Raw genomic sequence first — 27389 nt, 5'->3', positions numbered from 1 at the left:
AGTGAGGCGCCAGCGGACAAAAAAGGGGATGCAGAGAGAGAGTGAACGTCGAATGAATTAGCGGTGCATCACTGCACCTACCCTCTCTAACACTTTCTCGCACCACATGCTCCGGTTGCTAGGGGCGAGGATAAGCGCGCGCACCCGCAGCTGTTGCTATGGTAGAGGGAGTGACAGCGGAGAGATACCGCCTGCCAGTGCGCGGACACCGCCGCGGACGCCGTGGATGCCTGACAAAGCCCGACTAAGAAATGCATTGGCATTTAAAAAAAATGATAGGACACCGAATGTGCTGCGTGTTCCTTCACGCGACATTCCCAAACTTGAACACATTTCAGCTTTGCCACAGTATTTGGTTCTTTCGTAAGCCTACAGTTGAGTGTGCTCTGACACGGGAGTGCAGGTTTCCGCTTGCCTGCAAATAACACACTCCAACAACTTTCGAATGGAACAGACAAAGTGTTTATTTACGTTTATTGCTATCAATGACATTTTCGTCACAGTTCGCCCATCGTTTTTGTGCAACAACCCAACGCGTTCAAACCAGCTTGACGTGGTCCAAGAGAATCAATTTTAATTGCGATTCATTCATTTTTGAAGCTACCAATGGTTTGCACGAGAGCCGCCGAGAAATTATAATGAGGTGCTAACATCGGTTCATCGCTGCTATAAGCAAAAGAGTGACGATGGTAATCAAGTGAAGCGCCTTGTTTCTAGGAAATGTGTGGGGTACGTGGCACCGTACAGCGATGACGCGATGATGGTATGCTAATTGATCGCTAGAACCTCAGTGAAGCTTTCACTAAAGATCAGATTGTGGCATTTTAGCTTTCAGTAGTTGCGTTGTCGGTGGAAATGTATTTCCTACAACACTTGCGTCCAGCTCATACCTTAGTATGAACTGGACGCAAGTGTTTTTTTTCTTCATATTAAAAGAAAGACGTACAAGACATCTGGCATGCGTAACAATTTGAACACATTCTTTTGTCACTGCTGACCACATCCTTGCTTCACTGTCACAATGTTACTTAACCATTGATCTGCCTTGCAGCTATGCAGAAGTTTTCAAGAATGAAGCAGCAGCGGCGAATAATTGGTTTAAACATTGTTATATTGTCATTAAACAGTCAGCTGTCTAGAGAAGTAGTTTATATGCATATTTAAGATTGTACGATACAGAGCGTTATTGTATTTCATGACAGGGAGCCTCTTCTCTAGTGCACTTTTTTATGACAAACAATTCACGCTTAGTTTACTATACTAAGACCACCTGCGAAGGTCTCAAAACATGTGAGCACAGTTTTCATGAACAAGGAGAGACGAGCAATCGTCTTGATACGACAAGTTAGGCACAACCAAAGCCCGCAGAAAAAGATGTATGCGTTCTATCTTGAATTAACACGCGTCTAAAACTAAAATAATAGTTCGCTCATGCTGTTTTAAAGCTGCTTAAACAACAGTTGACCTGAGACTGACTTTCCCCCGATTTTTGGTCATATCTGCTTATCAGTAAGCCAACGAAATAAAATTCAAACTTCACTGTGCAACATTCCTCTATTTGATAATGAAGGCATTTACCTTTGCTGTTCACATTATTCACTAAATCTCAAGTATTATGGTTTCGCATTGCGTGTTATTGTTGTTTGAAATGTTCTGCATTACAGAAACATACAGCAGAAATAGACGCCGATTTCAGGATGACATATTTAGTATAATTAAAAATAGAGAATTCACATACATCAGCATTCTCTTCATTTTGATTTACTCAGCGGTGTTTTAAGGGGAGATGCTACTCGAAGACACTTTTTTTATTATTCACACTAGAGCAATGAAACTTGAGCTGTTTATGGAACTTTTTATGCTGATTTCAAATATATAAGTAGTTTTCTTGCAAGTTACACACTTTCAGCTCTGCAATATGATGAAGTGAAAACATTAACCGTTTTGCCCCCCTCTTTTTATCCCTAAACTTCTGTAAGTTTTTACCATTTATAGTTCATTATGCTTCAAATAAAGTGTAGAGTCCAAATAGCTGATTAGGAAACACATACAAAATATGTAATATGCGTGAAAAATAATAGACGTAAAAAGTCCATATTTCTCCTACCATAGTAAAGGTTTACATACAATTTCTTTATTATACAATAAATTATAGAAATTTAAACAAGATAATTGGATTGGCCATATTTTGGAAAAAATTTGGGCAAAGTTTTAGAATTTGGGCAAAGCACTAGCAGTGCCCGAAAAAGGAGAGGCACATGGGGAAAAAGTGGCGAAATTTGTGTTTTGAGAAGAACGAGTTTTAATGTTAAAATTGAGTTTTATTTATGAAAGATATCATTAAATCAGATGAAATTTGCACATCACAAAAGAACAATCCTTATTGTAGTGGCCAACGCCACTAAAATACGCCAGCACCATGAGTTTGTCCCTCTCAGCTTTTTCGAACCGACTCCTCCCAGACATTTCGCTCACAGACAGGGCCATGAAACGCTTGCCAAACTTCCGCTCCATCTGGCAGAGCTTTGTGCCAACTGCAAGCTAGGAAGAAGTTTGACAGGACTGCGAGATCCAAACTAAGTCCAGTGTCATGCCATTTTGCAGCCATGCTTGTGCCACATACCTTCGTACATAATGGCAATGTCGTCCCTGCTAAGTTCTCTCACTGCGAGCTTTTTTGACCTCTCAAGATTGGCGCTGACGTCATCCATTTGCGCATCACGAACTTTCCGGCTGACGGGTGTGAATGACTTTTGATGCATCGGCTTTTGCAAGCCAAGAACTCCCGCAAATCGGACCAGCTGCTCGTAGCCTATTCCTACAGAGCGCGCTGCACAACGGCTTTCACTTGCGAGCAATGCCTTTTTTAATTCATAACAAAGATAATTACACGAGAAAAGCATTGTTCAGCTGTGGCGCTCGACAAGACATGGGCACCGCAAATAGGTCTCAGAGCACATACAGACGCGAAGCGGCCAATGGCGGTCCCCGATTCGTACCATGTGATAAGCCAGTCGCGGCGCCCGAAAAACGCGCAGAAGAGTGCTTCTTTTTTATTATTTCTTGCGCTGCGTCAGCGAGAGAAACTGTTGTTATTTGAAGAGTGAGGCTCGACTCTTCGACTCATACGATCAACAATGGCGAGCGGCGGCGCATTATCGGCGGCAAGGTGGTCGAAGACTGCACACTTTCGACCTTTTAACAGGCACCTTGGGCTCTTCAGATGCAATTTTAAAGCATTTTCAGTTAAGTCTCGACCTGTATTATTCTTTTCATAACAGTAGAGGTACTAATCTTATAGAAACAGGCGAAAATAAAAAATCGGTACTTTGAAAAAAACTCGCGTTTTTCGACCCGCATCTCCCCTTAAACCAGCTACTTCAACACCATCACTTCTAAGTGTCTTCAGTATAAATATTGAACTTTCACTTTTCTAATTTTGTTAACTAATTTTTCCCTGGATCATTATTAGGAAGATCCTTAATTTGGCCAATAGATTTCGTTTTCCTTTTTATTTCTTGGAGATATTTCAGTAATTGTAATGTTGCAAGCCATACCAACTGTGAACTTCTAGTACCTGATCCCTTTTAGTTAGTTGTATAATGCCCTATTATACGCGTTGTATCGTTGCAAATAAAAATGAACTGGAGAACGGATGCACGGAAAAGTTAGATCATAAGTTCACTCCTTGATTCCTGCATTTATGTTTGATTCCTTAACTTGTTAGACCAGTGATTTAATGGCCAAGATGCTTCGTGCAGTAATTAATTACTGCTTAGCGATGAAGTTCTTGCCTCATTTCTGCCGACGACGTGTGGTCACGTTTAAGACGCCAGCATCTTGCAATGATCAGTTTTAGAAAGAAATAATGTCAAGTTATTCCGCAGGGTTGCATACGCCGAATAGCGACTGAGTGGGTATACCCTGTGGTGGTAAAGATGAGCAGACACAACGCGTCCTATACGCAAGCTCAGATATGGTAACGCCTCCTGTCAATCAGGCTGACTTGGGTCAACGCGAGATATTACTGCGCATCATAGAAGGCTTACGAACGTCTGCGATTCCACTATAGTAATTATATGTGAAGCCTCGATGAACTGGGGCTTTTATTTATTCTTGTGTCCGTCTAAAGCAACGCATTCATTGAATTTCGGCGTGAAGTTACTATGTCATGAGTGCGAAAAATGGTTGGATAGTGGCGAGATTGCTGAAAAGAATTCAATGTACCCTAACAGAAAGGCAGCCTCTAAATTTTCTGGTGTCTTTTACGATACTAATGTACGTCCTACGTTTGTCCTTTATGTGTTCCTTCTATTTCTGCAAGGGGTTGCATATCTTGTCCAGGTAATTGGCAATCGTAGAAATACGTTGACAATATTTACTTCCCCCTTTCTTGAGCCTATACGATTTAAAATTTATGTAAATGATCTCTGTGCCTATTTCTTTGTCATATTTTTTTCTGCTCACTGCTCTTATTGTGCCTGCGTGCCTTACCTTCTTTTATCACGAATGCTAAATTAGTGAGTGGATAGGGGTGGGACATCGCCAAGCACCCTACGAGGTTATCCACTATACAATATAATACATACCGACTGCTTCATCGTCATTTACATGGTCACAGAAGTTGAGATACACACTCAATCTCGAGCCGGTTGTGCTGGCACTGGTGTTCACTGAACACCTATAAAATAATAAAAAAGAAAAGCTTTATTTTTTCAACGGATATAAACGTACTACCATAAATTCATGTTTCTAAAACTGATATCAATTAGATTATCTGCCAATCCTCCCGAGTGAGTACAGGTGGAAATTGTGAGGACCATCGGCATAAACATTATTAGCTGACATCTGTCGGCGTGTAATCGGGAAAACACCTGGTTTTCAATTGGCGAAAAGGAATTCTGGATTTCCTTTTCTCCCGTGAGCTTTCGTCCGTCCAAGACCACACAGCATAGTAACCCGGACGCCTACCAAGGGCACCACCTTTTTTTGATGGCGCGCGTGCCAGTAAACGTCCAGTAAACTGAGCTAAGATTTCATGACCTTGCGCGGCATTCTTTGCTCTTGCAGAACGGAGATTTGCGCTATTCAGAGTCATGGTATTCTAAACAGTGACATTTAACTATATTCGCAAAGAAGCTCCGAGAAATTTCATGGTCGAGCCTCAGAAGAGATTCGCATAGGAGTGTATAGTCTGCTCCTCTAGCGTGATGGTGGCGCCAAGATCCTGGAGAGGACTCGAGTCCTGGGCAATCTCGGGTCCGTGGCTCGCTTGACGCAGCAGGTTTCGGCGCCACTTGGCTCGTGCATTCTGAAACCACACCTGCCATGCAGGCAGAATGCCATTAGTAAGGCACACTATAATGTCGCAAGGGGAAATAGACAGTGTTCGACTGCGTTTTCGTATGCGGAGTTGTGGCCTTCGTGCAGAACCACACACAAATCAGTTGGAGTAGAAGGCACTTGAGCACAAAAACATGTTTAACAAAAAGATTATGGTAAAAATTAGAGCGGGTGGTCTCCGTGTAACTTTTGATGCATTTGTGCGATCCACACTGCTCAAAATTGACGCAATCAGGTTGTGCGGACCAGCTACCCAGTGATTATGGTGGTTTCAACAAATGTTTCTGACCGCCAGAGTCATGGCTATATACCTCACAAGTGCTGAGTTTGGTCTGTCCCACCAGTTGCCCTTCTGCCAATTTCTTCCTGGCATTGAAGAAAAACGGCTATTTGGGCTAGTTGGTTTGAATTCATGGTAATAAGGGCTGCAGCGCGAGCATGAAGGTGCTAGAAGAAACGTGAAACGAAAGGTGAGGCAAGGAAAGCAAAGAAGACAACGCGAGCGCAGACTACCACCTGAATTTCATTATTCGCAGCATACATGATAATATATACAACAGGCAACCAGCAAACGTGAGCAACGTGACATATTCTGGAGAAGGGTCTGATAAAAAGAAGGTACAATGATAAAATGGCTAACCCTTATATAAAAGCGCGAACTCTTTGTCATGCAAGGCCACCGAAGGTTGGCTCACGCATCCGTCACCATGTTTTCTAATAAAATACGCTTCAGCTATTTCACGAGTTAATTTGTCCGTGTGGCGTACCAGCACACTCACGCCCGGAAATCGAGGCTGGCACCCACAGCTTTTGCAGCGCAAAACAAGGTTGGAACTAATTCCTTTGCAAATATCATTCATATGTTCTCCTAACCTTTTTTTAATGCACCACCCAGTTTGGACTATATAACAACGACCGCACGTTAAAGGAAGCATGTAAACAACACCAACTGCGCAAGCTACAAATTTTTTTTCTTCACACGAAAGTGAACTTCGTCTGAGAAAAAAATGAAAATTAAAAGTGTGACGCGCATGACTACAATAATAAGCTATACATTGACAGATGAATTTCGATTCCTCTGAAACGCCAACCTTGTAGCTGAATCAAAAACATAGACCACTGACCCAGCGTCACCTAGCGGCTACGAGAAGCTAGTCATATTACGGGTCTTGGCGAAACAAGCCATTAAATCTACCGGAGTCTACATTGATGGAGTTCTATATGCTGGAGAGAGAAATGTTTATTGATACAGAAAAGCTGACAGGTCAGCCTGAATCCATGTTCCAGCGTGCTATTCAGCGTTAGGAAAGGGGAGGGGGTGAAAACAATTAGAGATAGAAGATGTTGATGACGATGAAGTAGGTGGCGATGAAGCAAGACCTTGGATCGATTATGGTCTCTTGTCGAGTTCTGTATCCCTTAAAAACGTATCTCTTAAAAACATGGCTTCACAATTGGGGGCCTGTGGCACCGCTTTCAGAATATCGCGGTGATGACGAGGTGGTGCAAACAAAACTTTTTTTGGAAGCTACCTGCTTGGTAGATTTCATCAAGACGGTGGCCATCGAATTTTTTCGCACGATATATTGTGGGCAGACGCACAAGATATGTTCAGTTGTCTCAGGGGTGCCACAGGCCTCACAACTGGGGGGCTGTTTGCACGGCTGATAGAGTATAGGTAACGATGAATAAACGCCACACCTAATTATAATAATGGCAGTGCAATAAGCTTGCACTGCACCTTTTCATTTTCATAGTTGGCGGTAATCTAGCATGCATATCTGGGTGAATTTAATGAAGACGGTGTTGATGGTGACAGAGTATAGGTAATGATGAATAAACGCCACACCTAATCATAACCATGGCAGTGCAATGAACTTGCACTGCAACTTTTCATTTTCATAGTTGGCGGTAATCTAGCATGCATATCTGGGTCAAGTTAATGAAGACGGTGGTGAAGGTGACTTGGTAAGGACGGATATTCTGCTGCAGTTTCTTGGAGTAGTTTATACACAACAGTTAGTATCCGGTCTTGAAAACGGAATAGTCAATGTTGCGGCGTTATCGTGAGCCATTTTCGCCTCCGCATTGGCTTGCTCGTTTCCATGTAGGTCACAATGTCCTGGAATCCACTGATAACTTATACGATGGCCACTTTGGCTACATCGTGCGATTCAGCGACATCTTGAGAAAGAAGATGATATGGCCCCCATTTGAGCATCAAATTTACTACCTAAAGGGCTTGTTTAGAATCACAAAATATAGCCGAGCTGCAAGGCGGCTGTGTCGATATATAACGAATTACCTCGCGGGTGACCACAATCTCTGCCACCGTTGATGTTGTTCGATGGTCTAGACGGAAGTGTTCGCTGGTCTTTAAACTTGGTATGACGAGAGTTCTAAATGCTGGATCTCATTGTAGCTATGCGAAAAATATGTACCGCAGTCCTGCTTAATGTAGTTCCTTCAACTAAACGTACGAATGCGGTTGTCATGTCTTCCAAAGCGTATTCCTAAAGTGTCTTCTTTTCATATCATGTTTTCAACTTTATTACGCATTATGGCTTAGTAAATACCGTCGTATTCTTATATTATTATTGCGAATCTTGTCGTACTGCATATAGTTATAAAGTTTGTACCTGTAGCACTCTCTTGCTGAGGCCCGTGCGAAGAGACAGCTGCTTCAAGTCCTTGGAGTCCGGGTTGTGGTTGACAGTAAAGTAGGCCTTCATCGCGCGCAGCTGACTGTGCTTGAAGGAGGTGCGCATGCGCTTGTTTCGCTCTGCGAGATTGCACAAGACGAAGCGTACTTCAGAAAGCAATCAGAAATAACATGTTGTGTTTTCTCTCGTTATTTTTTTTAGTTAGTTAGTAGTGGCATTAAAGAAATAATCAATATGCTGATATTCGTTGCATCAATTATAGTCGTTAACATACTGTTTTAATGAAGAAGAAAATCAATTAAACTATGACATCACTCTTACTTCGACATGGCTGTTTTGAAATGAAAGCGCAATACTTAGACGCGGACAGCAAGACAGAGACAAGCGCTTACTACCAACTTGAAATTTATGAAATACATACTGACAGATGAAACAGTGTCATGGCACATACGATAAGACCAAATCACGGACCAAATAACAAAACAGATAGCATCTATGTACGTCAGCCCCACCCTACCAACGCCTACTGTGCTTTCGAGTGATTACTTAACTCCGATGGCATCTACAACTGTCTAAAAATGCTATCTCCTTATCGGACAGAGCTATCTATGGCTCGCTGACGCTATTCAGGTGTTCACGCGCTATGTATGCTGCCTCAATTAAAAGCCTTGTGCACTCATCTTTGTGTTTGTAAAGTACGACTGTGTTATCAGACTTTGTTATTCCACAATGGCAACCATGAAGTGTTAATTATCACTGAACACGTCAGCAGTTATTTAACATCTACATGTGTAGTAAACGATAGCTCCTGTCAGCAGACACTTAAACAAATATACAATTCACAAGGCTATTTCTATCTCTCTCTTGTTCACTTTGATAGTAACGATTACGAATACCAATGGCTGGCTGCGATTGGCTCAGCAAAGTTTCATCAAAAAGACACTTGCAGGTGATCGACCAAACCACTGTGATCCAGTCCCTATGTGTAGGTAATGCATAGTTCAGTGGTTCTCACTCATGGGTGTTTCGGAGACCCCTTTGGAACTGATGAAATGCACGAGGAAACCCTTTCAGCGAGAGAATGTGATCGTGCAGAGGGTGGGGGAGCGGTCATAAATTAACACATGTAGACTGAAATATGCGCCTAATATTCTCTGCTGCAAAAAAGGCCTGAACTGAAGCACCCCACCAATTCTATCTCAGCACCACGTCAATACGTTTTGTGGTGTGTAGCCAAATTCAACCTGTTCCTAGCACTGTTTTCCCTTCAAATATACATGCCTAGAAAAAATATGCGTGCGTACATATGTCGTAAAAGACCGTAACAAAAGTTTTTTCGGCTTCTGATGAAAAAGTAGAAGCGTAAATTTGCTCCGTTGCATTGCGAGAATGTCATGTGAGAAAGCAAATCGAATATAAGAAGGAACCTACTTTTCTGCCTACCTACCTACCTACCTACCTACCTACCTACCTACCTACCTACCTACCTACCTACCTACCTACCTGCCTACCTACCTACCTACCTACCTACCTACCTACCTACCTACCTACCTACCCACTTACCCATCTATCTATCTATCTATCTATCTATCTATCTATCTATCTATCTATCTATCTATCTATCTATCTATCTATCTATCTATCTATCTATCTATCTATCTATCTATCTATCATCTTTTCTGGCCGCCATCGACTTTTAGCTCTCCCGGCCGTTTTAATAGCGGGATCTATACATAAATTGGTATGGCATAACATGACTGTATGATGAGCGCAATTGACTAGTCATAACATGAAAATTATGATATGCGTGTAATGAATGTCATGCTTTACATGTAATGGTCTTGCTGCTCTTGCGGTGGTTTCGTTCACATGACATATCTCGAAACTTGTATGGTATGACATGACTGCATAGTGAACCTAAATGACAGGCCCTCACATGGAAATCATGACATGCGTGTCCTGTTAGTACATGACTACATGCCATGCTCATGATGCACTCGCACTCGTGGCCATTTCGCTAGCTTCACATACGCCAAATTCGGTATTACGTGACGTGAATGGAAGATGAAGTAATGCGACTGGTGCAAGCACGATAATTCTCACATGCATGTCATGGAAGCACATGACTAAATGCCACGCTCGTGATACACTCCTGGTCGTTTCGCCACCTTCACATATACCATAATGCCACGTTCCATTTCACAAGTTTTTGTTATCGTTCCGAAACACCACACGATTCTCGGCACAAACCGCGCCTGCAGGTTTCGAGAAGGTTCCGGACTGTAGTAGATCATTTCGATAAGATCACGCCCACTGTGCGAACGGTACAGATTGTTCTGAAACCTACGCCACCGCCAGCGATAATGCTAGAACATTCGACGGCAAGGGTATAAATGCCGACGCGCTTCGCCGCTTGTCAGTTGTTGATCGAAGGCCGACGCTGCGTTCGCCGCTATCACTGCTATCTGTGCAAGACTGCTGCTGTAATTAGACTTTCCCTTTACCGGGCACAGGTTCGCCCAAATAAACAGTTAAATCCCAACACGAAGTTTCCTGTCTTTGGCCACGTCACGACCCCGTGACATCTGGTGGAGGTGCTGGGTACGATCCCAGTACCCAGCACCGAAATATCGACGTAGCCCAGATGATGGCGAGGCACTCCTTTTCTGTTGTGGAATAATTTGCTTCTGCTTTGGATAGCGATCGGCTGGCGTAACCAATAACCCTTTCAAGTCCGTCAGCCCTCTGCACACGAACGGCGCCAAGACCTACGCTGCTTGCGTCAGTATGTATTTCTGTCTCGGCGAATTCGTCGAAATGGGCAAGTAACGGAGGCGTCGTTGAAGGCAGTCAGCATCTGTTGGTCACCCGAAATATTTGCGTCGCAAGAGGAATTGCAGAGCTGCGGGGAGGCAAAGCAACGGTTATGCTCGCGAATTTCAGCAATGAGTACAAACATGTGAACAAAGGAACAACGGTCGCATACATCGAAGAAATTGTCGAAGCCACCAGTGCTTTCGCCCTCGCCGATTCTGCGGAACCTGCTCAGAGGAACCAAGCCCCTCCCATAGCTTTCGACGTCAATCCCAGACTTCCGAACGATAAGCAAGCACAGCTCAAGGCCCTGCTCCTGCAATACGAAGATTGCTTTTCGTCGTCATCGAAAATTCGGCAGACCCCAATCACGAAACATCGCATCATAACCGAAGAAAATGCCAGACCACTCCGTCAGAGTCCGTACAGGGTTTCGACGCGAGAACGTGAGGCCATGAAGAGACAAGTTGATGAAATGCTGCGGGATGACATTATCCAGCCGTCCAAGAGCCAATGGGCGTCCCCCGTGGTGTTAGTGAAGACAAAGGATGGGACCCTACGTTTCTGCGTCGATTATCGCCGCCTGAACAAAATCACAAGAAAGGACGTGTATCCTCTCCCACGAATAGACGACGCACTTGATCGCCTCCATAACGCCAAGTACTTTTCGTCAATGGACCTCAAGACTGGCTATTGGCAAATCGAAGTCGACGAAAGAGACCGAGAGAAGACGGCGTTTATAACACCGGACGGCCTCTTCGAGTTTAAGGTGATGCCCTTCGGCCTTTGCTCAGCGCCTGCAACTTTTCAACGCTTTATGGATACAGTACTGGCAGGATTGAAGTGGCAGACTTGCCTTGTGTACTTAGATGACGTCGTCGTGTTTTCCTCGAGTTTCGACGAGCATCTTCGGCGCCTTGAACCTGTACTTCAAGCCATCAAGACGTCCGGACTCACACTGAAGCCAGAAAAGTGCAGATTTGCGTATGAGGAGCTCTTGTTTCTGGGGCACGTTATCAGCAAGTCTGGAGTTCGTCCCGATCCGCGGAAAACAGCCGCCATCGCCAACTTCCCGCCGCCCACTGACAAGAAGGCCGTGCGCCGATTTCTGGGCCTGTGCGCCTATTATAGGCGGTTCGTGAAAAACTTCGCCCGCATCGCCGATCCTCTCACTAACCTTACCAAAGCCGACGTGGAATTCAAGTGGGAAACGCCACAGGAACACGCTTTCCAGGAGCTTAAACATCGCCTCCAGACGCCTCCGTTACTTGCCCATTTCGACGAATTCGCCGAGACAGAAATACATACTGACGCAAGCAGCGTAGGTCTTGGCGCCGTTCTTGTGCAGAGGGCTGACGGACTTGAAAGGGTTATTGGTTACGCCAGCCGATCGCTATCCAAAGCAGAAGCAAATTATTCCACAACAGAAAAGGAGTGCCTCGCCATCATCTGGGCTACGTCGAAATTTCGCCCCTACCTCTACGGCAGGCCCTTTAAAGTTGTGAGCGACCACCACGCCTTGTGTTGGCTAGCCACCTTGAAGGACCCTTCAGGTCGCCTCGCACGATGGAGCCTGAGACTTCAAGAATATGTATGACATTACTGTCATTTACAAGTCCGGCAAAAAACACTCCGATGCCGACTGTCTCTCTCGTGCGCCTGTCGACCAACCGCTACCTGACGACCCGGATGACGACTACTTCTTGGGAACGATAACTACAGACGACTTCGCTGAACGACAGCGGGCCGACCCGGAACTTAAGGCCCTAATAGAATACCTCGAAGGCAGGACCGCCGAAGTCCCGAAGGTATTCAAGCGCGCACTTGCGTCGTTCTTCCTACGAAACGGTCTTCTACAAAAGAAAAACTTTTCACCGCTTCGAGCTAAGTACCTCCTTGTGGTGCCTTCAGCTCTGCGACCAGAACTCCTGCAGGCCCTACACGACGATCCGACGGCAGGGCACCTCTGTGTTCCTCGCACGCTCGCGAGGATACAAGAAAGGTACTACTGGCCACGTCTTACCACCGACGTCACTCGTTATGTGAGGACATGCCGGGACTGTCAGCGACGCAAGACACCGCCGACAAGGCCAGCGGGACTTCTGCAGCCAATTGATCCACCTTGTCGACCTTTCCAGCAGATTGGTATGGACCTACTAGGGCCGTTCCCGACGTCGGCTTTCGGGAACAAGTGGATCGTGGTAGCTACCGACTACCTCACCCGCTACGCCGAGACAAAAGCCCTGCCAAAAGGCAGTGCATCCGAGGTAGCTAAGTTCTTCGTCGAAAATATCGTCCTACGTCACGGCGCTCCGGAGGTCCTTATCACCGACAGAGGAACGGCATTCACTGCCGACTTAACTCAAGCGATCTTGGCATACAGCCAAACAAACCACCGCCGGACGACAGCGTACCACCCACAGACCAACGGCCTCACCGAGCGGCTTAACAAGACGATCGCCGACATGCTGTCAATGTACGTCGATGTCGAACACAAGACATGGGACGCCATTCTTCCGTATGTGACCTTCGCATACAACACGGCGGTGCAGGAGACGACGCAGATATCTCCATACAAATTGGTGTACGGAAGGAGCCCGGCAACGACGCTCGATGCCATGTTACCCAACGTCACCGACGAAGAAAACCTCGATGTGAGCGAGTACCTTCAACGCGCCGAAGAAGCCCAACAACTTGCGCGTCTCCGTATCAAGAATCAACAGATGACAGACAGCCACCATTACAACCTTCGACGACGCTTCGTGGAATACCAGCCCGGTGAACGTGTTTGGCGGTGGACGCCGATACGCCGACGTGGACTAAGTGAAAAGCTTCTGCGACGCTACTTCGGACCGTACAGGGTGGTTCGACGTCTCAGCCCACTTGATTACGAGGTTGTCCCCGACGGCATCACGAACTCTCGACGACGCCGATCGCGACCTGAAGTCGTCCATGTCGCACGCCTCAAGCCGTTTCATGCACGTTAACAAACTGAAACAGTGTTTTTTGTATTATTGTTGTATTGTAATTTATTCATTGTACTTTCTTGCATTATTATTGTACCTTCATCTTTAGTTAAAGCATCGGGACGATGCCTATTTTCAGAGGGGGGCAATGCCACGTTCCATTTCACAAGTTTTTGTTATCGTTCCGAAACACCACATGATTCTCGGCGCAAACTGCGCCTGCAGGTTTCGAGAAGGTACTGTAGTAGATCATTTCGATAAGACCACGCCCACTGTGCGAACGGTACAGATTGTTCTGGAACCTACGCCACCGCCAGCGATAACGCTAGAACATTCGACGGCAAGGGTATAAATGCCGACGCGCTTCGCCGCTTGTCAGTTGTTGATCGAAGGCCGACGCTGCGTTCGCCACTATCAGTCCGAGACTGCTATCTGTGCAAGACTGCTGCTGTAATTAGACTTTCCATTTACCGGGCACAGGTTCGTCCAAATAAACAGTTAAATCCCAACACGAAGTTTCCTGTCTTTGGCCACGTCACGACCCCGTGACAATATTTGGTATTGCGTGGCGTGAATGGACGATGAGCAGACATTACAGGTGCAAACATGATAATCATGACAATGAAGTCACGTATGGCACAATTAACGTCCTCCTCGTAACGTTGTGGTGAATTTAATTTGACAATTCAACCATCCTCATTCGCGCTTCACATATCATTGACTCCCGCTGTAATTGGTATTCATTATTTTTTTTTTGAAGAAGGATTCCTCAGACCCCCCCTCTCCTCACAAAGTAGCTTCGTCAAATTACTCCCATTTGAAAATCACATGTGTAATAGTCTCCAAGTGATGATCTTCAACTTGCGAGGGGCCACTTCAGCTGCTTTCCGTACACTATTGTAGTGCGATCTCATGATTTACTAGAAAATACACAATCGACAAAATTTTAGCCAGTAATTAACTGCTTCCGAAGTATGCTCAGCCATAACACAAAAACATAGGCTGTCTTTGCGCAATCTCTTTATGACACTACTTAGTCTTTAAGAGGATGCAGCCCCACCACAGTGGTCTATGTGGCTAAGGCACGCGGCTGCTCCAGAAGATCGCGTGATCGAATCCCCGGTCATGGCTGCCGCATTTTCAATGAAGGCGAATATGCTTTAAGCCCGTGTGCTTAGATTTAGGTAAACGTTAAGAATTCCAGGTGGTCTAAATTTCCGGAGGCCTCCACTACGGCGCCTCTCATAACCATATGGTCGTTTTGGGACGTTAAACCTCAGCAATTATTATTATATTCACAGCATAGCACTTGAAGCGGATGGAGAGGAGATCTAAACAACACGGGCAAAAACTCCGTACTCAAAACGCCTATCCAATGATATCTCAATCCATTTTCGGGTACGTGGATTACTGTCTAGTGTTTATGCGCAAGGATAGTTGCAATCAAAGGGTCCTTTACGCAATAAAGATTTTCCGAGCTATTTCACGGTGCTCCAAGTTCACAATACAACAGAGTTCACGCAAGACAACGAGCCTCAGTTTTGGACATCAGATTATTGTTTAAGCCGGGACACATGTGCTAGCGTTATAGTCTACGCGCGAAGCCTTTTCTGGATTTTGCTTCAAACCACTCTAAGTTTATCAGGAATGGAATAGCTCTTTCCTGCCTACGATCATCTTCTCTTTTTCAGATCATGATTGCATGAAGCAAACCTCACCTTCCGATAGCAAACTAAGAGTCTAGTTGGTTACATCACCCATGTTTTAAGCATGATCTGCAGCAAACTTATTGCAGTCGTAAAAAGTAAGGCGAAAAGTTCCAGAAGTGGCTGGGACGAAGGCTAAAGAAAGCTTGCAGTGTTTCTATAGATTCATGAACTGTCGCACGATTTGTAAAACGTATCGACGTGATTTGGTCTTGCTACTATGTTTCCAGCATCAAAACATGTGTCCCAGAATCAGAAGGGCGGCGGAATCCTCGGGTACGCAAAGAATCTGTGTATACCAGAAAAAAAATCTAAAAAGATACAGGTCGGGCGGAACTGGCGCTGTGTACCAGGTCCCACTTAGCTGTAGAAAATCATAAGTCGGACAAAGTGGGTGGTCTGTCAACATTAGACTGAGGGAACACGGGTCTGCCCTTCGTATCCTACACGTACACGCAAAGTCTATCACTGTAGTTTTTTATCGGTGCACTCCTTCTTTAGCGAACACACACATTTATGTAAATCAATCAATAAAAAATGTTTGATTGTTTCAGAAATCTATGTACAATATAAGGACATACACAAAAAGTCGCTTAGTGCAAATTGCATTGGGACCTTCTATATGCAATATAAAACGAAATATTTTATTAGCAACGGGAGCAGCAAAGATAGTAAGATTACGAAATTATAAATAATGAGATACACATACAACGAAATGACGTTGTTATCTTCGACTATGTGTCACCGGTATTAAAACTATGTGTCATCACTCGTCGACAGAGAGGCATGAAATTGAAAGAGAATAATACAGGTGTTTCGTATAGGAAATATCGGTGATAAGGGCCTCTATCTATACATAAAAGAATTTGCCTGCTTGCGCAGGACGTGTCAATGAGGCTTCTGCCATTGCTTTTTTGTTATGTTTTTCATGTTGAAATGTAAATTCGATAGCAGATCGTGGCGTTTCGATTGTCCACTTGTTTAGTTGCCACCAGGTGTGTCTGCGATGGTGATGTATAGGTAAGTGTCGGTCTTGGTTGCATTAAATCAGTTGTAAGTTGGTACACGTGTTTTATCAGTTTTCTTTTCATCCGTGGATAGAGTTGAGCAGTGAACGATGACAAGTATTTACAGAGCTATTCGGTCGTGAATGCTCATTTTCATTGGCTAGCCGGGATTGTTCGTGATGCCTCCAGGATTAGGATTGGCTAATATTTTCTCTAACAAAGAATCTGAACGAACCATATTATTTTATGAATATGGACTCTAATGATTTATTATAAGGCCAGTTGAACTTATTAACCGACACCTGTTTTTTCCAACCTATGTCAGCGTGACATGAACGCATGTAACCCCATTCATTCTGGAATGGCCGCTGGAGAGTTCTATGTGAAAGCCCGCGAAAATTGAGCGTGGCAATCAGAGAGAAAAAAGAGAAAATGCAGTGCACTCAGATTATCACGAACTAAATTTAGCTTTTCCTGTGTATGATACAGTGCATGTCTTATCGACGTCAATACCTTCAGTGTCTGTCTCGGTAAGCCACGTGCATCCGTCATTCCCCGGTTGGTGACATCTCTGTTGCCCCCCACAACACTCGGCGACTTTTCACGAAAGCCGGAATCACGGGCAAGTGCGTGGCCCCGCAGCGGTACGTGACGACCACTCGTCGAAGCCAGGCGAGCTTCGGAGCTGCGCGACACAGTCACCGCGGCCGCGCTCCCGTCGACGTCCCGGCCACCGCGATGACGGCCCGATGACGCGCGCCGCATTGTCACGCAACCCCCCGCCGCTGGGAAAGCACTTCGGGGGCACGTGACTTCGGGACACACACTCAACTAGCCCCCACCCCTCCGAAGCCCCCAGCAACATCGAACCTTTGTTGTTGCGCAAGCTGTCCCTCCCCTCCTGCCTTTTTCGTCCTGGCCGCGCGACCCAGCCGCCAGTGCTGAAAAACCTGCCTCTCGCCTCACACTGCGACGGCAAAGAGTGCACGAGGAGCCATCGCGAGAGAAGTGCACCGTGTACACAAGAGGGAGCGGAGCGAGCACCGCTAGCGGCACGTCGGCGGTTGCCACGGTGGAAGTAGAAGTGCAGGGGGTGGGCTCGACACAAAAGAGTCGAGCACACTTGCCCTTCTGCCGGACTGCGCACGAACGCGCGCGCCGCGTGTCTCTTCAGCGACGGCTCTCTCGGTGCCCTGCCGGAAAAGCCAGTGGCCCCTGTCGAGCCCCGCCGAGGGCACGTTTCAAGCACAAAGGGAAGATATGGGGCAGAAACTTTCTCCCCGTCTCTATCACTCGTCCGCTCGCTTTTGTCTTCTGCGTGGAGCAAGCGAAACAAGAGAAAAAAAAATATTTTTTTTTTCGCTCACGACGCAAGACCCTCCTGCAGCAGTCAAAAGCGGGCATGCGTGCTTTGTTTAACAAGCCTCGACTTATGTCAAAGGCGTGAGCATTTACTGCGTATCTGAGGGATTTGCCACCCCCTCCATCGCTCTCACGTGGGGCGATGGAGTCGTAATGAGACCGGATCGAATGGGGATGGCATCTACTCAGTGAAGTCACGTGCCTGGTATAAAAAGAAATATACTTGCGATAGCGTCAATAAATTGAAAACAACTCCACTTTAAAATATTTATTGGTGCTCTTTCAACGCTACAAATAAGACGATCGAGTAGCGTAAGGTTTGTCATGGTACCTCATGTGCAGTGTTACACAGTCGTTATTAAACTGTGTAAAGTACAAATTTCAGCAAATATTCGTTGTATTTTAGAAGAACAGTTCATATATAGAGTACTCCGCTCTCACTAAGTGGTAAACGGAGGACATGACTTTTCGACAAGATCTTCGGTAACCACCTCGGTAATTGATTGATCTGTGGGGTTTAACGTCCCAAAACCAGCATATGATTATGAGAGACGCCGTAATGGAGGGCTCCGGAAATTTCGACCACCTGGGGTTCTTTAACGTGCACCCAAATCTGAGCACATGGGCCTACAACATTTCCGCCTCCATCAGAAATGCAGCCGCCGCAGCCGGGATTCGAACCCGCGACGTGCGGGTCAGTAGCCGAGTACCTTAGCCACCATCTCGGTAACCCCTGCGTTCCACTGACGCCCTTGCGTATACTGGTATACCGGATGCACTAAACAATGCTGACGTTGCGTTCACTGCTCAGAGCACACGCTGCAGCTCAACGTGGACGCCAGTGTGCATATTGTGTGTGAGCGCAACACTCTATTGAGCCACCCATTGCAGAATTCGGCTTTTACTGGTCACCCGGAGTCTAACACCTTTAAGCGTGCTTATTCCCTACCGTCCTGGACGTACGAACATCACAAGAACTCTCAGTGGGTCCACAACGAAGTCGGCGGCACCGACAGTGTGAATCTATGTTGCCTATCGCCATTGAACTACCTTTTTTTTTTACTTTCTTTGAAGAACACAAGGGGAAGACAAGATGTTTTCCGTTTAAAATAAGACTAACACGACACACTGAATCATTTTAAACTGATCTATTGTGCTTTAAAAGCGTCATTGGTGCAAATTAGTGGTTATAAATAAAAAAAAATAACTAGAGGTCAAAGTTTTATTCGCTCTTCTTTTTTTAACTTTTTGTGAATTATCAATGCTGGTATGCCAGTGTAATGGCCTGCATTTCAAAGTCTTCTACGTTACGTTTTCAACATGCTGGTTCTTTAAAAGCTCCCGAAACTCGCCATCATGTCCGTGGCTCCTTTTAAAGAGAATGTAACCATTCTTCGCCGATCAAGATTTGTGTGACCCCAGCCAGCACCATCACATACTATGAAGTAACGACGATCCGCTGTAGGAACTTCAATGTGTCATCGGCAGCGACATTTCTTTTTGCCGCCTTTCTGTGCTCATCAAGCATCTTCGGCAAAAATGGTACTCTTGTTATCACATAATGGTATATAACTGCTTTCTTTCTTTTCTTTTTTTCTATATTCTTTTCTCTTCACTGTTCCCTAGAAGGCGATTAATTCCATATTGAACAACAAAAAAAAAACGACTAGCGCAGGTAACAAAAAAAAAAGCAACATGATTCGCCAGTATAAAACTAAACCCTTTTCATTACGTTGGAAATACGTGTTTTCCCTATTCAGTTACACTTCCTCATGGGTACTCTTAACCTACTAAAAATCAACTTACGTACATTAACATACAAGCAATCGCGCATATTTCACAGGGTGCACGCTCCTGAATTTGTTGGGCAACTTAGGTATACTTATATCGAGATTTAGAGCTGCCCAGAATTAGACAAGTAGAAGAGAAATAAACGTGTTGCCCTGGAATTCTCGTAAGGCAATGCATTTCTCTTAAACTTGGCAAGAGATGGATTGCCGAATATCGCGTAGACCAGTTGGAAAAAAGTGACCTGTCTAGCGCTCACCAAAATCAGGATATAACCTGGCAGGTGTAAACACAATGCCACTTTAAATTAGTCTTGACAAATGGGCTTGAGCCAATACGAACAAATGTGAGCAAGTCGGAAAAGCAGCGATATCGGAAAGCTATCGGAAACTAAAGCTTGTGGTGGACATACACTTGTATAGCGAAAATGTATGAGAGCTGGCTTTGAGGCCAAAATAGTTTCTCTCAGAATGCAAGAATTGGTCATATAAAGGCAGCTTTGTACTAGTGGCGCCAAGGCTGAATGAAGGGCGGAACTGGACAACCTTCGTTGTTTCTCTTCAGTTTTTTTCTTTCTTTTTCTCTTTTTCAAGTTATTTCTGTCTTTTTTCTCAATTTCTGTTGATTTCTATTTTTTACTATTTTTGTTTTTCTTTCTCTCTCTTTCGTTTTCTTGCTTGCTTCCTCTTTTTTTTCACCATATTTATGCGTGGTCTTCCCGGAGCTACGCCAAGCGATGACAGCACACGACCACCCAGGCCCCTAAAATGCTTGTCACGTAATATCAACATCCAGGCGCTCCAAGAACAAGAAAAAGAAGGCCTCTTTTTGGTGTGAGCACGCACTCAATATGTTACAGATTGCTATGCCACTCACGCTTTTTCTGCATTTCACCAATCGATGACGACAGTATACACGACAAGCTGGGTACCTGAAGTACAACGCACTTAAAACAATGAGCGAAAAATAGAGAAACTAGAAAGATTCCAGCGCCTTCCAGAAGTTACGACAAGTTCTTATTCGGTCAAGAGCTTGCAGGAACAATGTTTCGTCATTTGTGTGTTTGCATTTTCGTTATTTCTTGTTGGCAATTGTTCAGCCAACAAATCAACCCTATCTAAATAGAACGCAAATAAAGGCTTATAGAAAAAAAGACAGGAAGGTTAACCACAAACATTTACGATTGATTATACGGTGGGTGGAGATTCATATAAAAATGAAGAAAAGATGAGAAAAGGAAGGATGGAAATGAAAAGTAAATGCGCCGACACCAGTCGGCTTATTACGAACGATAAGGAACAGGCGATCAGGAATGCGCAGAGCCCCTTTATTATCAATATACCGCATGTATATGAGGCCGATTCTAGATTTTTGTCTTATATTCTGGGGCACCTGCGTATAAGCTACGTCCCCATGTTCTTCTGGAGAAACAGGCACTGCGCATATGCTTAGGGTTACCTAAACTTATAACGAAGAACGTTTTATATATAGAAGCTAAAATTCTCTCACTCCTCACCAGATTCAAAATATTGACTGTACAAACGTACTTAAGGGCATTTGAATCTCCTTTGAGGCGTAGAGAAACAGCTTTCATTGCGCAACCTAGTTTATTTTTAATTGCCATTGACCTAGATTTCACACACCTCAAGTAAAGTTTGTACAATCACTTCTCAACCCACTGTCCGCGCAAATTACAGAAGTTGTAGCTCGACAAGTTCTCTCCAAATATACTTTGATGACATTTTCTCTAATAGTGCTAAACACCTGCCGAGTAATTTGTTAAGAGCTACTTTACAGGACTACCTGCTAGGAATGCAAGCACATGTCATCATTGCGACGGACGCTTCACAGCGAGATGAAAATAGTGGCATCGGTATATTCTGCCCTGTTCTAGGCTGGTCCTTTTCCCTCCTAATTCGAGATTTGACACCTATTTTTATTGCAGAATTTTTAGCCATAGTATCGGCCCTTCGAAAACTGCGAACATTAATGAATTCCGCCGTAATATTAACAGACTCCTTGTCGGTCTGCAGTGCGCTCACGGCATCCGGTGATTCGAAAGCACTAGGCGAATTCAACTCCCTAGTACCCAATCACTTAACACAGGTGCGATTAGTATGGGTGCCTGGGCATAGAGCCATAACTCTAAGTGAAACAGCTGATGCACTAGCGAAAGCGGCGTATAGATGGACCAGCTATCAATATTACCCCTACACCAGCCCTTATAGTAGCTTCTCGAATCCGGAGGCAAATGATGATGCGAGAATTTTCTACACCATCTTTAAAAAATTCTGTGGATTTCAACCATCTAATGACACCGTGGAAACCTTCCTCATGTCATATCTGATGCCTGGAAGTTTTAATCACTCGAGTACGCTGTCGTATTCCTCCATTAAATTTTTATTTGTTCAGAGCAGGCTTCACTCCTTCCCCACTTTGTTCTTTTTGTGGAGAAGAGGAAACTGTGGAGCACTTTTTCATCTCTTGTAGAAAGTTTTCAACATTAAGAAAGGTATCACTAGAAATACCATTACAAATCCTTGGCTTAGCGTTGACAACGTCAAATTTACTATCTCTAGGTGCACATACCCTAGGGCACAGCAACGGGAAAGTGTGCGCGGCCGTGCAAGATTATATTGTACAGTCTAAGAGATTTACTTGATAACCTCAGTACCAAAAGGCTCTCAGTTAACCCGTGTAGGCTGTAGAAAAAGTTTCTTTGATATCAATCATTTATTGCTCATTCGGTAGGAAATAATTCATCAAAATTTTTTCTCGAAAATAATTTACAAAAGCTATATTCCCGTTAATTTTCTTTTCGCCAGAACTTAATTATATACATTCATTTTTTTTTTGGTAAGCTACCCGATTCTTGGCCGATCCCCCAGGGTGGGTGGGGGCCATGAGTTCAGGATCTACATCTACATCTACATCTACGTATGTGTTCGTTGCACTCATTAAACAAAGGCGTTCGCACAGGTGCATCTTCCTCATAAATCACGTAAGTGTCTTCAGCGCCTTGCGGGCCAACGAGAGATGGAGACGACTCTCCAACAGCAACTGCACAGAGAGCGGCCGATTGCCCATTCGGTGCAGCGCGTCAGGATGCGATTGTGTTTCCTATGCAAAGCGAGGGCAGTGGCATAGCCAATGGCCTATGCTTTCTTCGCTGCCACAGATCGATCTTGCTTTCCACACCACCGTTCCTTACACTTAATGGTACTTATGCCTTCGTGAACTTCCCACCAAAGCCGACAAAGATAGTGAAGCTTCACGTCGATGAAGTCTGGATGGAGGTCCGTAAACTAACTAACGTTGCTGCATCACTATTGGACGTTTAAAAGATTACTTATAATAGCTTAAAATAAGATATGTCGTGAATTGGAGATGTGATGGCCAGACCAACATCACACGAATCCCGGTCCTTGCTCATGTAAAATTGTTGTGTATGGCAGCTACAGCATATGTCTTAAACCTGCTTCCTAAGCGTATAGTGCATGTGCCACTACACATGCTGCTAACCCTTCTTTAATACAGTTAAACTTCTTTATAAGAAACATGCTCCAGACGGCAATTGTCGTCCTTTATACGAGATGTCTCTTATAAGCAGGGTACCTCGTTTGCATGTTCTCATCAAGCCGTACTTTGATGCAGGTACACTGGTGTTTTTTATACCCATTTGCCTCCTATATCAGTGTCTCTTATAAAGAGGTTCGGCTGTTGATGCAGTCTTTTTTTTTTTCGTGGATGCTCTGAGGCTTCATGCATGGTGGTAACGTCTCTTTCATGAAATCACGCGTCAATACAAGCCACTGTCTTGGCCTCTACAAGCAATAGGATTCATGGCAAAGTGCCAGGAACTAATCACCGGCACCTGGATGTGGAGACCGATGCGTCCTTGGAGTCACACACAATGTCACGAGAAGGAAAGTGCCTCGGACGCCATTCACCTGACAATATAACCACATGGCTCTCTGAACGCTTCAAGTACTAAAGATTGTTTTCTTTTGCTGAAGCTATGTTTTTGTGTTTGTGAGTTACCTCCTATATCTTATCACATACGTCTCTCGATATATATATATATAGATATATACGATGTCTTGCAGCATACAAGGCTTGACCGACAGTGCTCCATATCGGCTGCACAAAGATATTTCCCCTCTGTGGCACCCATGCACATGTTCTCTTTCCCCACATGAGTCTGTATTTCTAGAGTGAAACTCGGAAGTGTAGCCATGCTCACTGTGCTAGGGTCACGCCCACCTGACAATGCATGCGAAGAAGGGGTGCGTGTGGACAAACGTGCATGGTGTCGGATCGGAACGCAAAAATCCTCGTGAGAAACAAGTACGGTCTCATCCTCGGGCAGAGGCATGCTGGCTACAGGATCGCTCACGGTGCTCTCTCTCTCCCTGCAAGGCATGACTAAAGCATGCGCGGTCCCGAAGGACCTCATAAAACGTGATCGCGTCCATACGCCGCCGATGAGACACCAAACACCGGGCGCCACGGGCCCCTACTTCTGCGCTCCACCCGAAAAAGCGCAGAGAACAGAATGCTGCGCATCGCTCGGCGGGACAAGCGGGGAGCTCGAGTTTCAACTCCGGGATTAACCGCAACAGCTCTCGGGCGCTCTTTGTCAAGAGCCTGGCGTGTGCGCCTGAACGCACCTCCCCTTGTGTCGGACAGGGCCCTCACTACTAATCTGGCAGTTGCTTCTGTGCTTCGTCCAGCGTGGCGCCTTAATCCGGGCCTTCACCCGCAGATGAGAGGCCTAATAAACGCCACACAACTCGGGGTAGCGAGGGGTGACAAGAGGCTTAGCCAAGAGTCACGTGCTCTTGAATGGGAAACATGTGTCGGCTCGCTTGCCAAGTGCAAAGGAAAAAGGCACGTGGTGCGCCATGCGTTGCTTGAGCCGTGTATTGGACGCTCGTGCGATATAGGAGCATATATTTGTGCAAAAGTGCCCCGCTCGTCGTCGCTCACACAATGTGCATGTGGCTCCGCTATGGCTAATAGGCGCGTTATTTTATCTATTGGCAGTAATTATGGTTATTTGCAGAACATTGGTTGTAACATATAATGGGTAACATGCTGATGCTTTAGCAGAATCGCTGGTCGGGCAAGTTGCTTAATGTTAGTCGTAGAATAACGAATAACGCAACAGGGTTAGAAAGAAACAGAAAGAAAAAAGGCTCAGCGCCATGTCTTTTTCTTCGGCCTGCCTGTTTCTAACCCTATTGCGATTGCTCTTGTTTTACGTTGATAATTTAGCTTTCTCTTCTTTGACTACTCGCTCATTACAAAAGGCAATGTTTTATTCGTAATTGAAGTTCTACGAATGGAGCCGTTACGCTGAAATTGGTGATTTAAAATACTGCACGAGTGGTTGGAAATGCTACTGAAGGACAAAAGAAAAGAAAAGTAAGACCGTATCAAGCTTGACGCCGTATTACCTATATAAAATACATTATACTTAAGGTAATAAAGAAGAGCTGTAATCTTTCTTGCAGCAAATAAATTCAATGATCAGTGGTATCATGAGCGATAAACACTGCGTTGCAAACAAAACAAAACAGATAAGGAAACAAGAAATACATCACAGTTGAAGTGTACTTTTCAGAAATTATCTGGCACAGGCGTAACCTGCATGGCAAAAAGTGACGAGTTTGTCAGAGAGAGAGAGAGAGAAAATATGCGGAAAGGCGAAGAGGTTAACCAGGGCTGAGCCCCGGTAGGCTACCCTGCACTGGAGGAGAGGGGGAAGGGAAGCTATAGAGGAGGAGAAAAAAGCCACTGACTGCGCCGACGCATAACAGTTTCACATCACAAACGATGAAACAGGCCGGTGTCTTTGAGAAAATGTAACAGCGCTTTCGTTACCTTTCAGAATTGGGATGGGCACTTGGCAGGCTCAATGTAATGGCAAGCTCAAAGTGAAGCTCTGAAGTGACAAGTTCGAAACCATTGGGCACAAAGGTATACATAAGCAATTCAAAGCAACAATTGTCTTTCGCAGCAGGTCATTAAACCAGCTCTGTATCGTTTGGCAGGATTTTTTTTTTTGTGACCTAAGTATTTTTGTGGCCCCTAAAATAGAATGATATAAAATAGCGCTAGCCACTCCTTTCTCTTCCTTCTATTTAAGTTTTTTTTTTCCTTTCTGTGATGCGAGATTTTTTTGCATTTTTTTGCAGGATTACATGCGGCAAGGCACAAGGCTCTATAGTACTCTAGACTGCCGTCTCAAAACTGGGAAAACAGTTAAAGAACTGTAATGACAGGAAACACATGACGAACAGTGCGCGCATGCTAATCAATGGACAAGAGTCAGTGCACTAATGTGTGAAACAAGAATCTTTTGAGAGACCCAGTTTTCATATATTCCAAGATCTGGACAAATAATAAACAAACAACACTTTTCGCTTAGCAAAAAGAAGCAGTTAGAGGTTTCGATACAGACCCCCCCCCCCCCCTTCACCTCCAGTGGCATTATGGCAGCATGTGAAGCATCACCAACCTATCTTCGCCAGTCTGAACTTTTCTGGCTTACGCGACAATGGGTGTCAGTGCAGACGCAGATAAAGTTGTTGAAGCGTTCTCTGAAATTCGGCGTTCTACTCTGTAGTGAAGAGAGCCCGGACTCCTTGCCTCTCTTTCCGTGCGGAGACAACTGAAACGAGAATCGATATCCAGTTTCAATTGCACCGCCCCATATTGAGCCTGTTGAGATAATACGGTCAGCCTTCCCGAAAAGAGCCTATAGGGGTGTGAACTGTACGTTGTAAAGCAGGGTGTTTTGCGCAAGTGACGGCAGCCGGTTGGTATATACGACGGGGCCTTTTGTACAAATCGCGAAGGAAAGATTATGCAAGCAGCCGAGGCACAAACGCCAGAGCTAAATCAGCGTATCACCAATGACATTCTCTTAGGCTAGCTTTTTTTCTCCCGGTTTTTCAGTAATATCTGTAACACAGACTTTCGAATTCATGGCATATTTATTCGCATGAGGAGTGAACTCTCTTTATTTGATATTTCAGGGCGTCCTTGTGGTGTCTCTCTCAGGCATCCTTTCGCGACCCCGCAGCTGATATTATAAAGCAGACGACCCTTGTCCCGTGCCTTACCCGGGTGTGTAATGCCACCTGTTTTGTCCACACAACTTACACCTTTAAAAGATCAATAGAATTTCACAGGAACATATGGTACTAACTCGGATAATAAAAGACAATTAGGTTGTCTCTGTGTACAAGATAACAGTAATATACTTGAAAGGTACAACGGTAAATCTGATAGCAAAAGGGAATGAACTTTCGCAGATGCATCAGCATGATGTCAAACTACACCACGTACAGCCGCGTTCAAAATTCTAAAAACCAGTGGAACGCGTAGCAAACAAACAGGGTGGTGGTACCTTTTGGCAGCTGCTTGCGAAACTGGAGAGTGCGCACTGCACTATAGCAGTCCGTGCTATTCTGCGTCTGCGAGACTGCTCTTTTACTCGCATCGGAATGATAAAGAAAACGCAAGGCGCATACTTTTACAGTCGCCACGGAACTACCGAGCAATAACATCTCGACTTGGGCTGCCAGTTCTCGGTGCCCGTCGCACTAGATCCCTAGATCTACGCGTTGTTGTCAGACGCTCCGCGGTGCAGTAAATACATTTTGCGTTATTTTTCTTCAGTCGATATATGCATATGCGATAAGATTACCGATCGGTTTTCATTCGCGGGAC

General features: G+C 45.0%; 1 protein-coding gene and 1 long non-coding RNA gene across 2 annotated transcripts in view; one reads left to right on the top strand and one right to left on the bottom strand.

Moving 5' to 3' along the window:
• Positions 1–439: 439 nt before the first annotated feature.
• The window catches only part of LOC119162157 (LIM/homeobox protein Lhx9-like), a 58792-nt gene continuing 31842 nt past the window's right edge, over positions 440–27389 (bottom strand). Inside the window, exons 2-3 of the mRNA XM_075879428.1 lie at positions 7983–8125; positions 440–5323 (exon numbers count right to left, since the gene is read on the bottom strand). Of these exons, the coding sequence (XP_075735543.1) occupies positions 5165–5323; positions 7983–8125 (302 nt within the window). The 3' untranslated portion in view covers positions 440–5164. The remainder of the gene's footprint in view (positions 5324–7982; positions 8126–27389) is intronic.
• LOC142776203 (uncharacterized) lies at positions 3135–26091 on the top strand. Its single transcript, XR_012887373.1, has 3 exons — positions 3135–3245; positions 25543–25631; positions 25850–26091. It is a non-coding gene; the product is annotated as an uncharacterized LOC142776203 (long non-coding RNA).

The sequence above is a fragment of the Rhipicephalus microplus genome, chromosome X (assembly GCF_043290135.1).
Source record: "Rhipicephalus microplus isolate Deutch F79 chromosome X, USDA_Rmic, whole genome shotgun sequence".
Classification (NCBI taxonomy): domain Eukaryota; kingdom Metazoa; phylum Arthropoda; class Arachnida; order Ixodida; family Ixodidae; genus Rhipicephalus; species Rhipicephalus microplus.
This window is presented reverse-complemented; position numbering and strand designations above follow the sequence as displayed.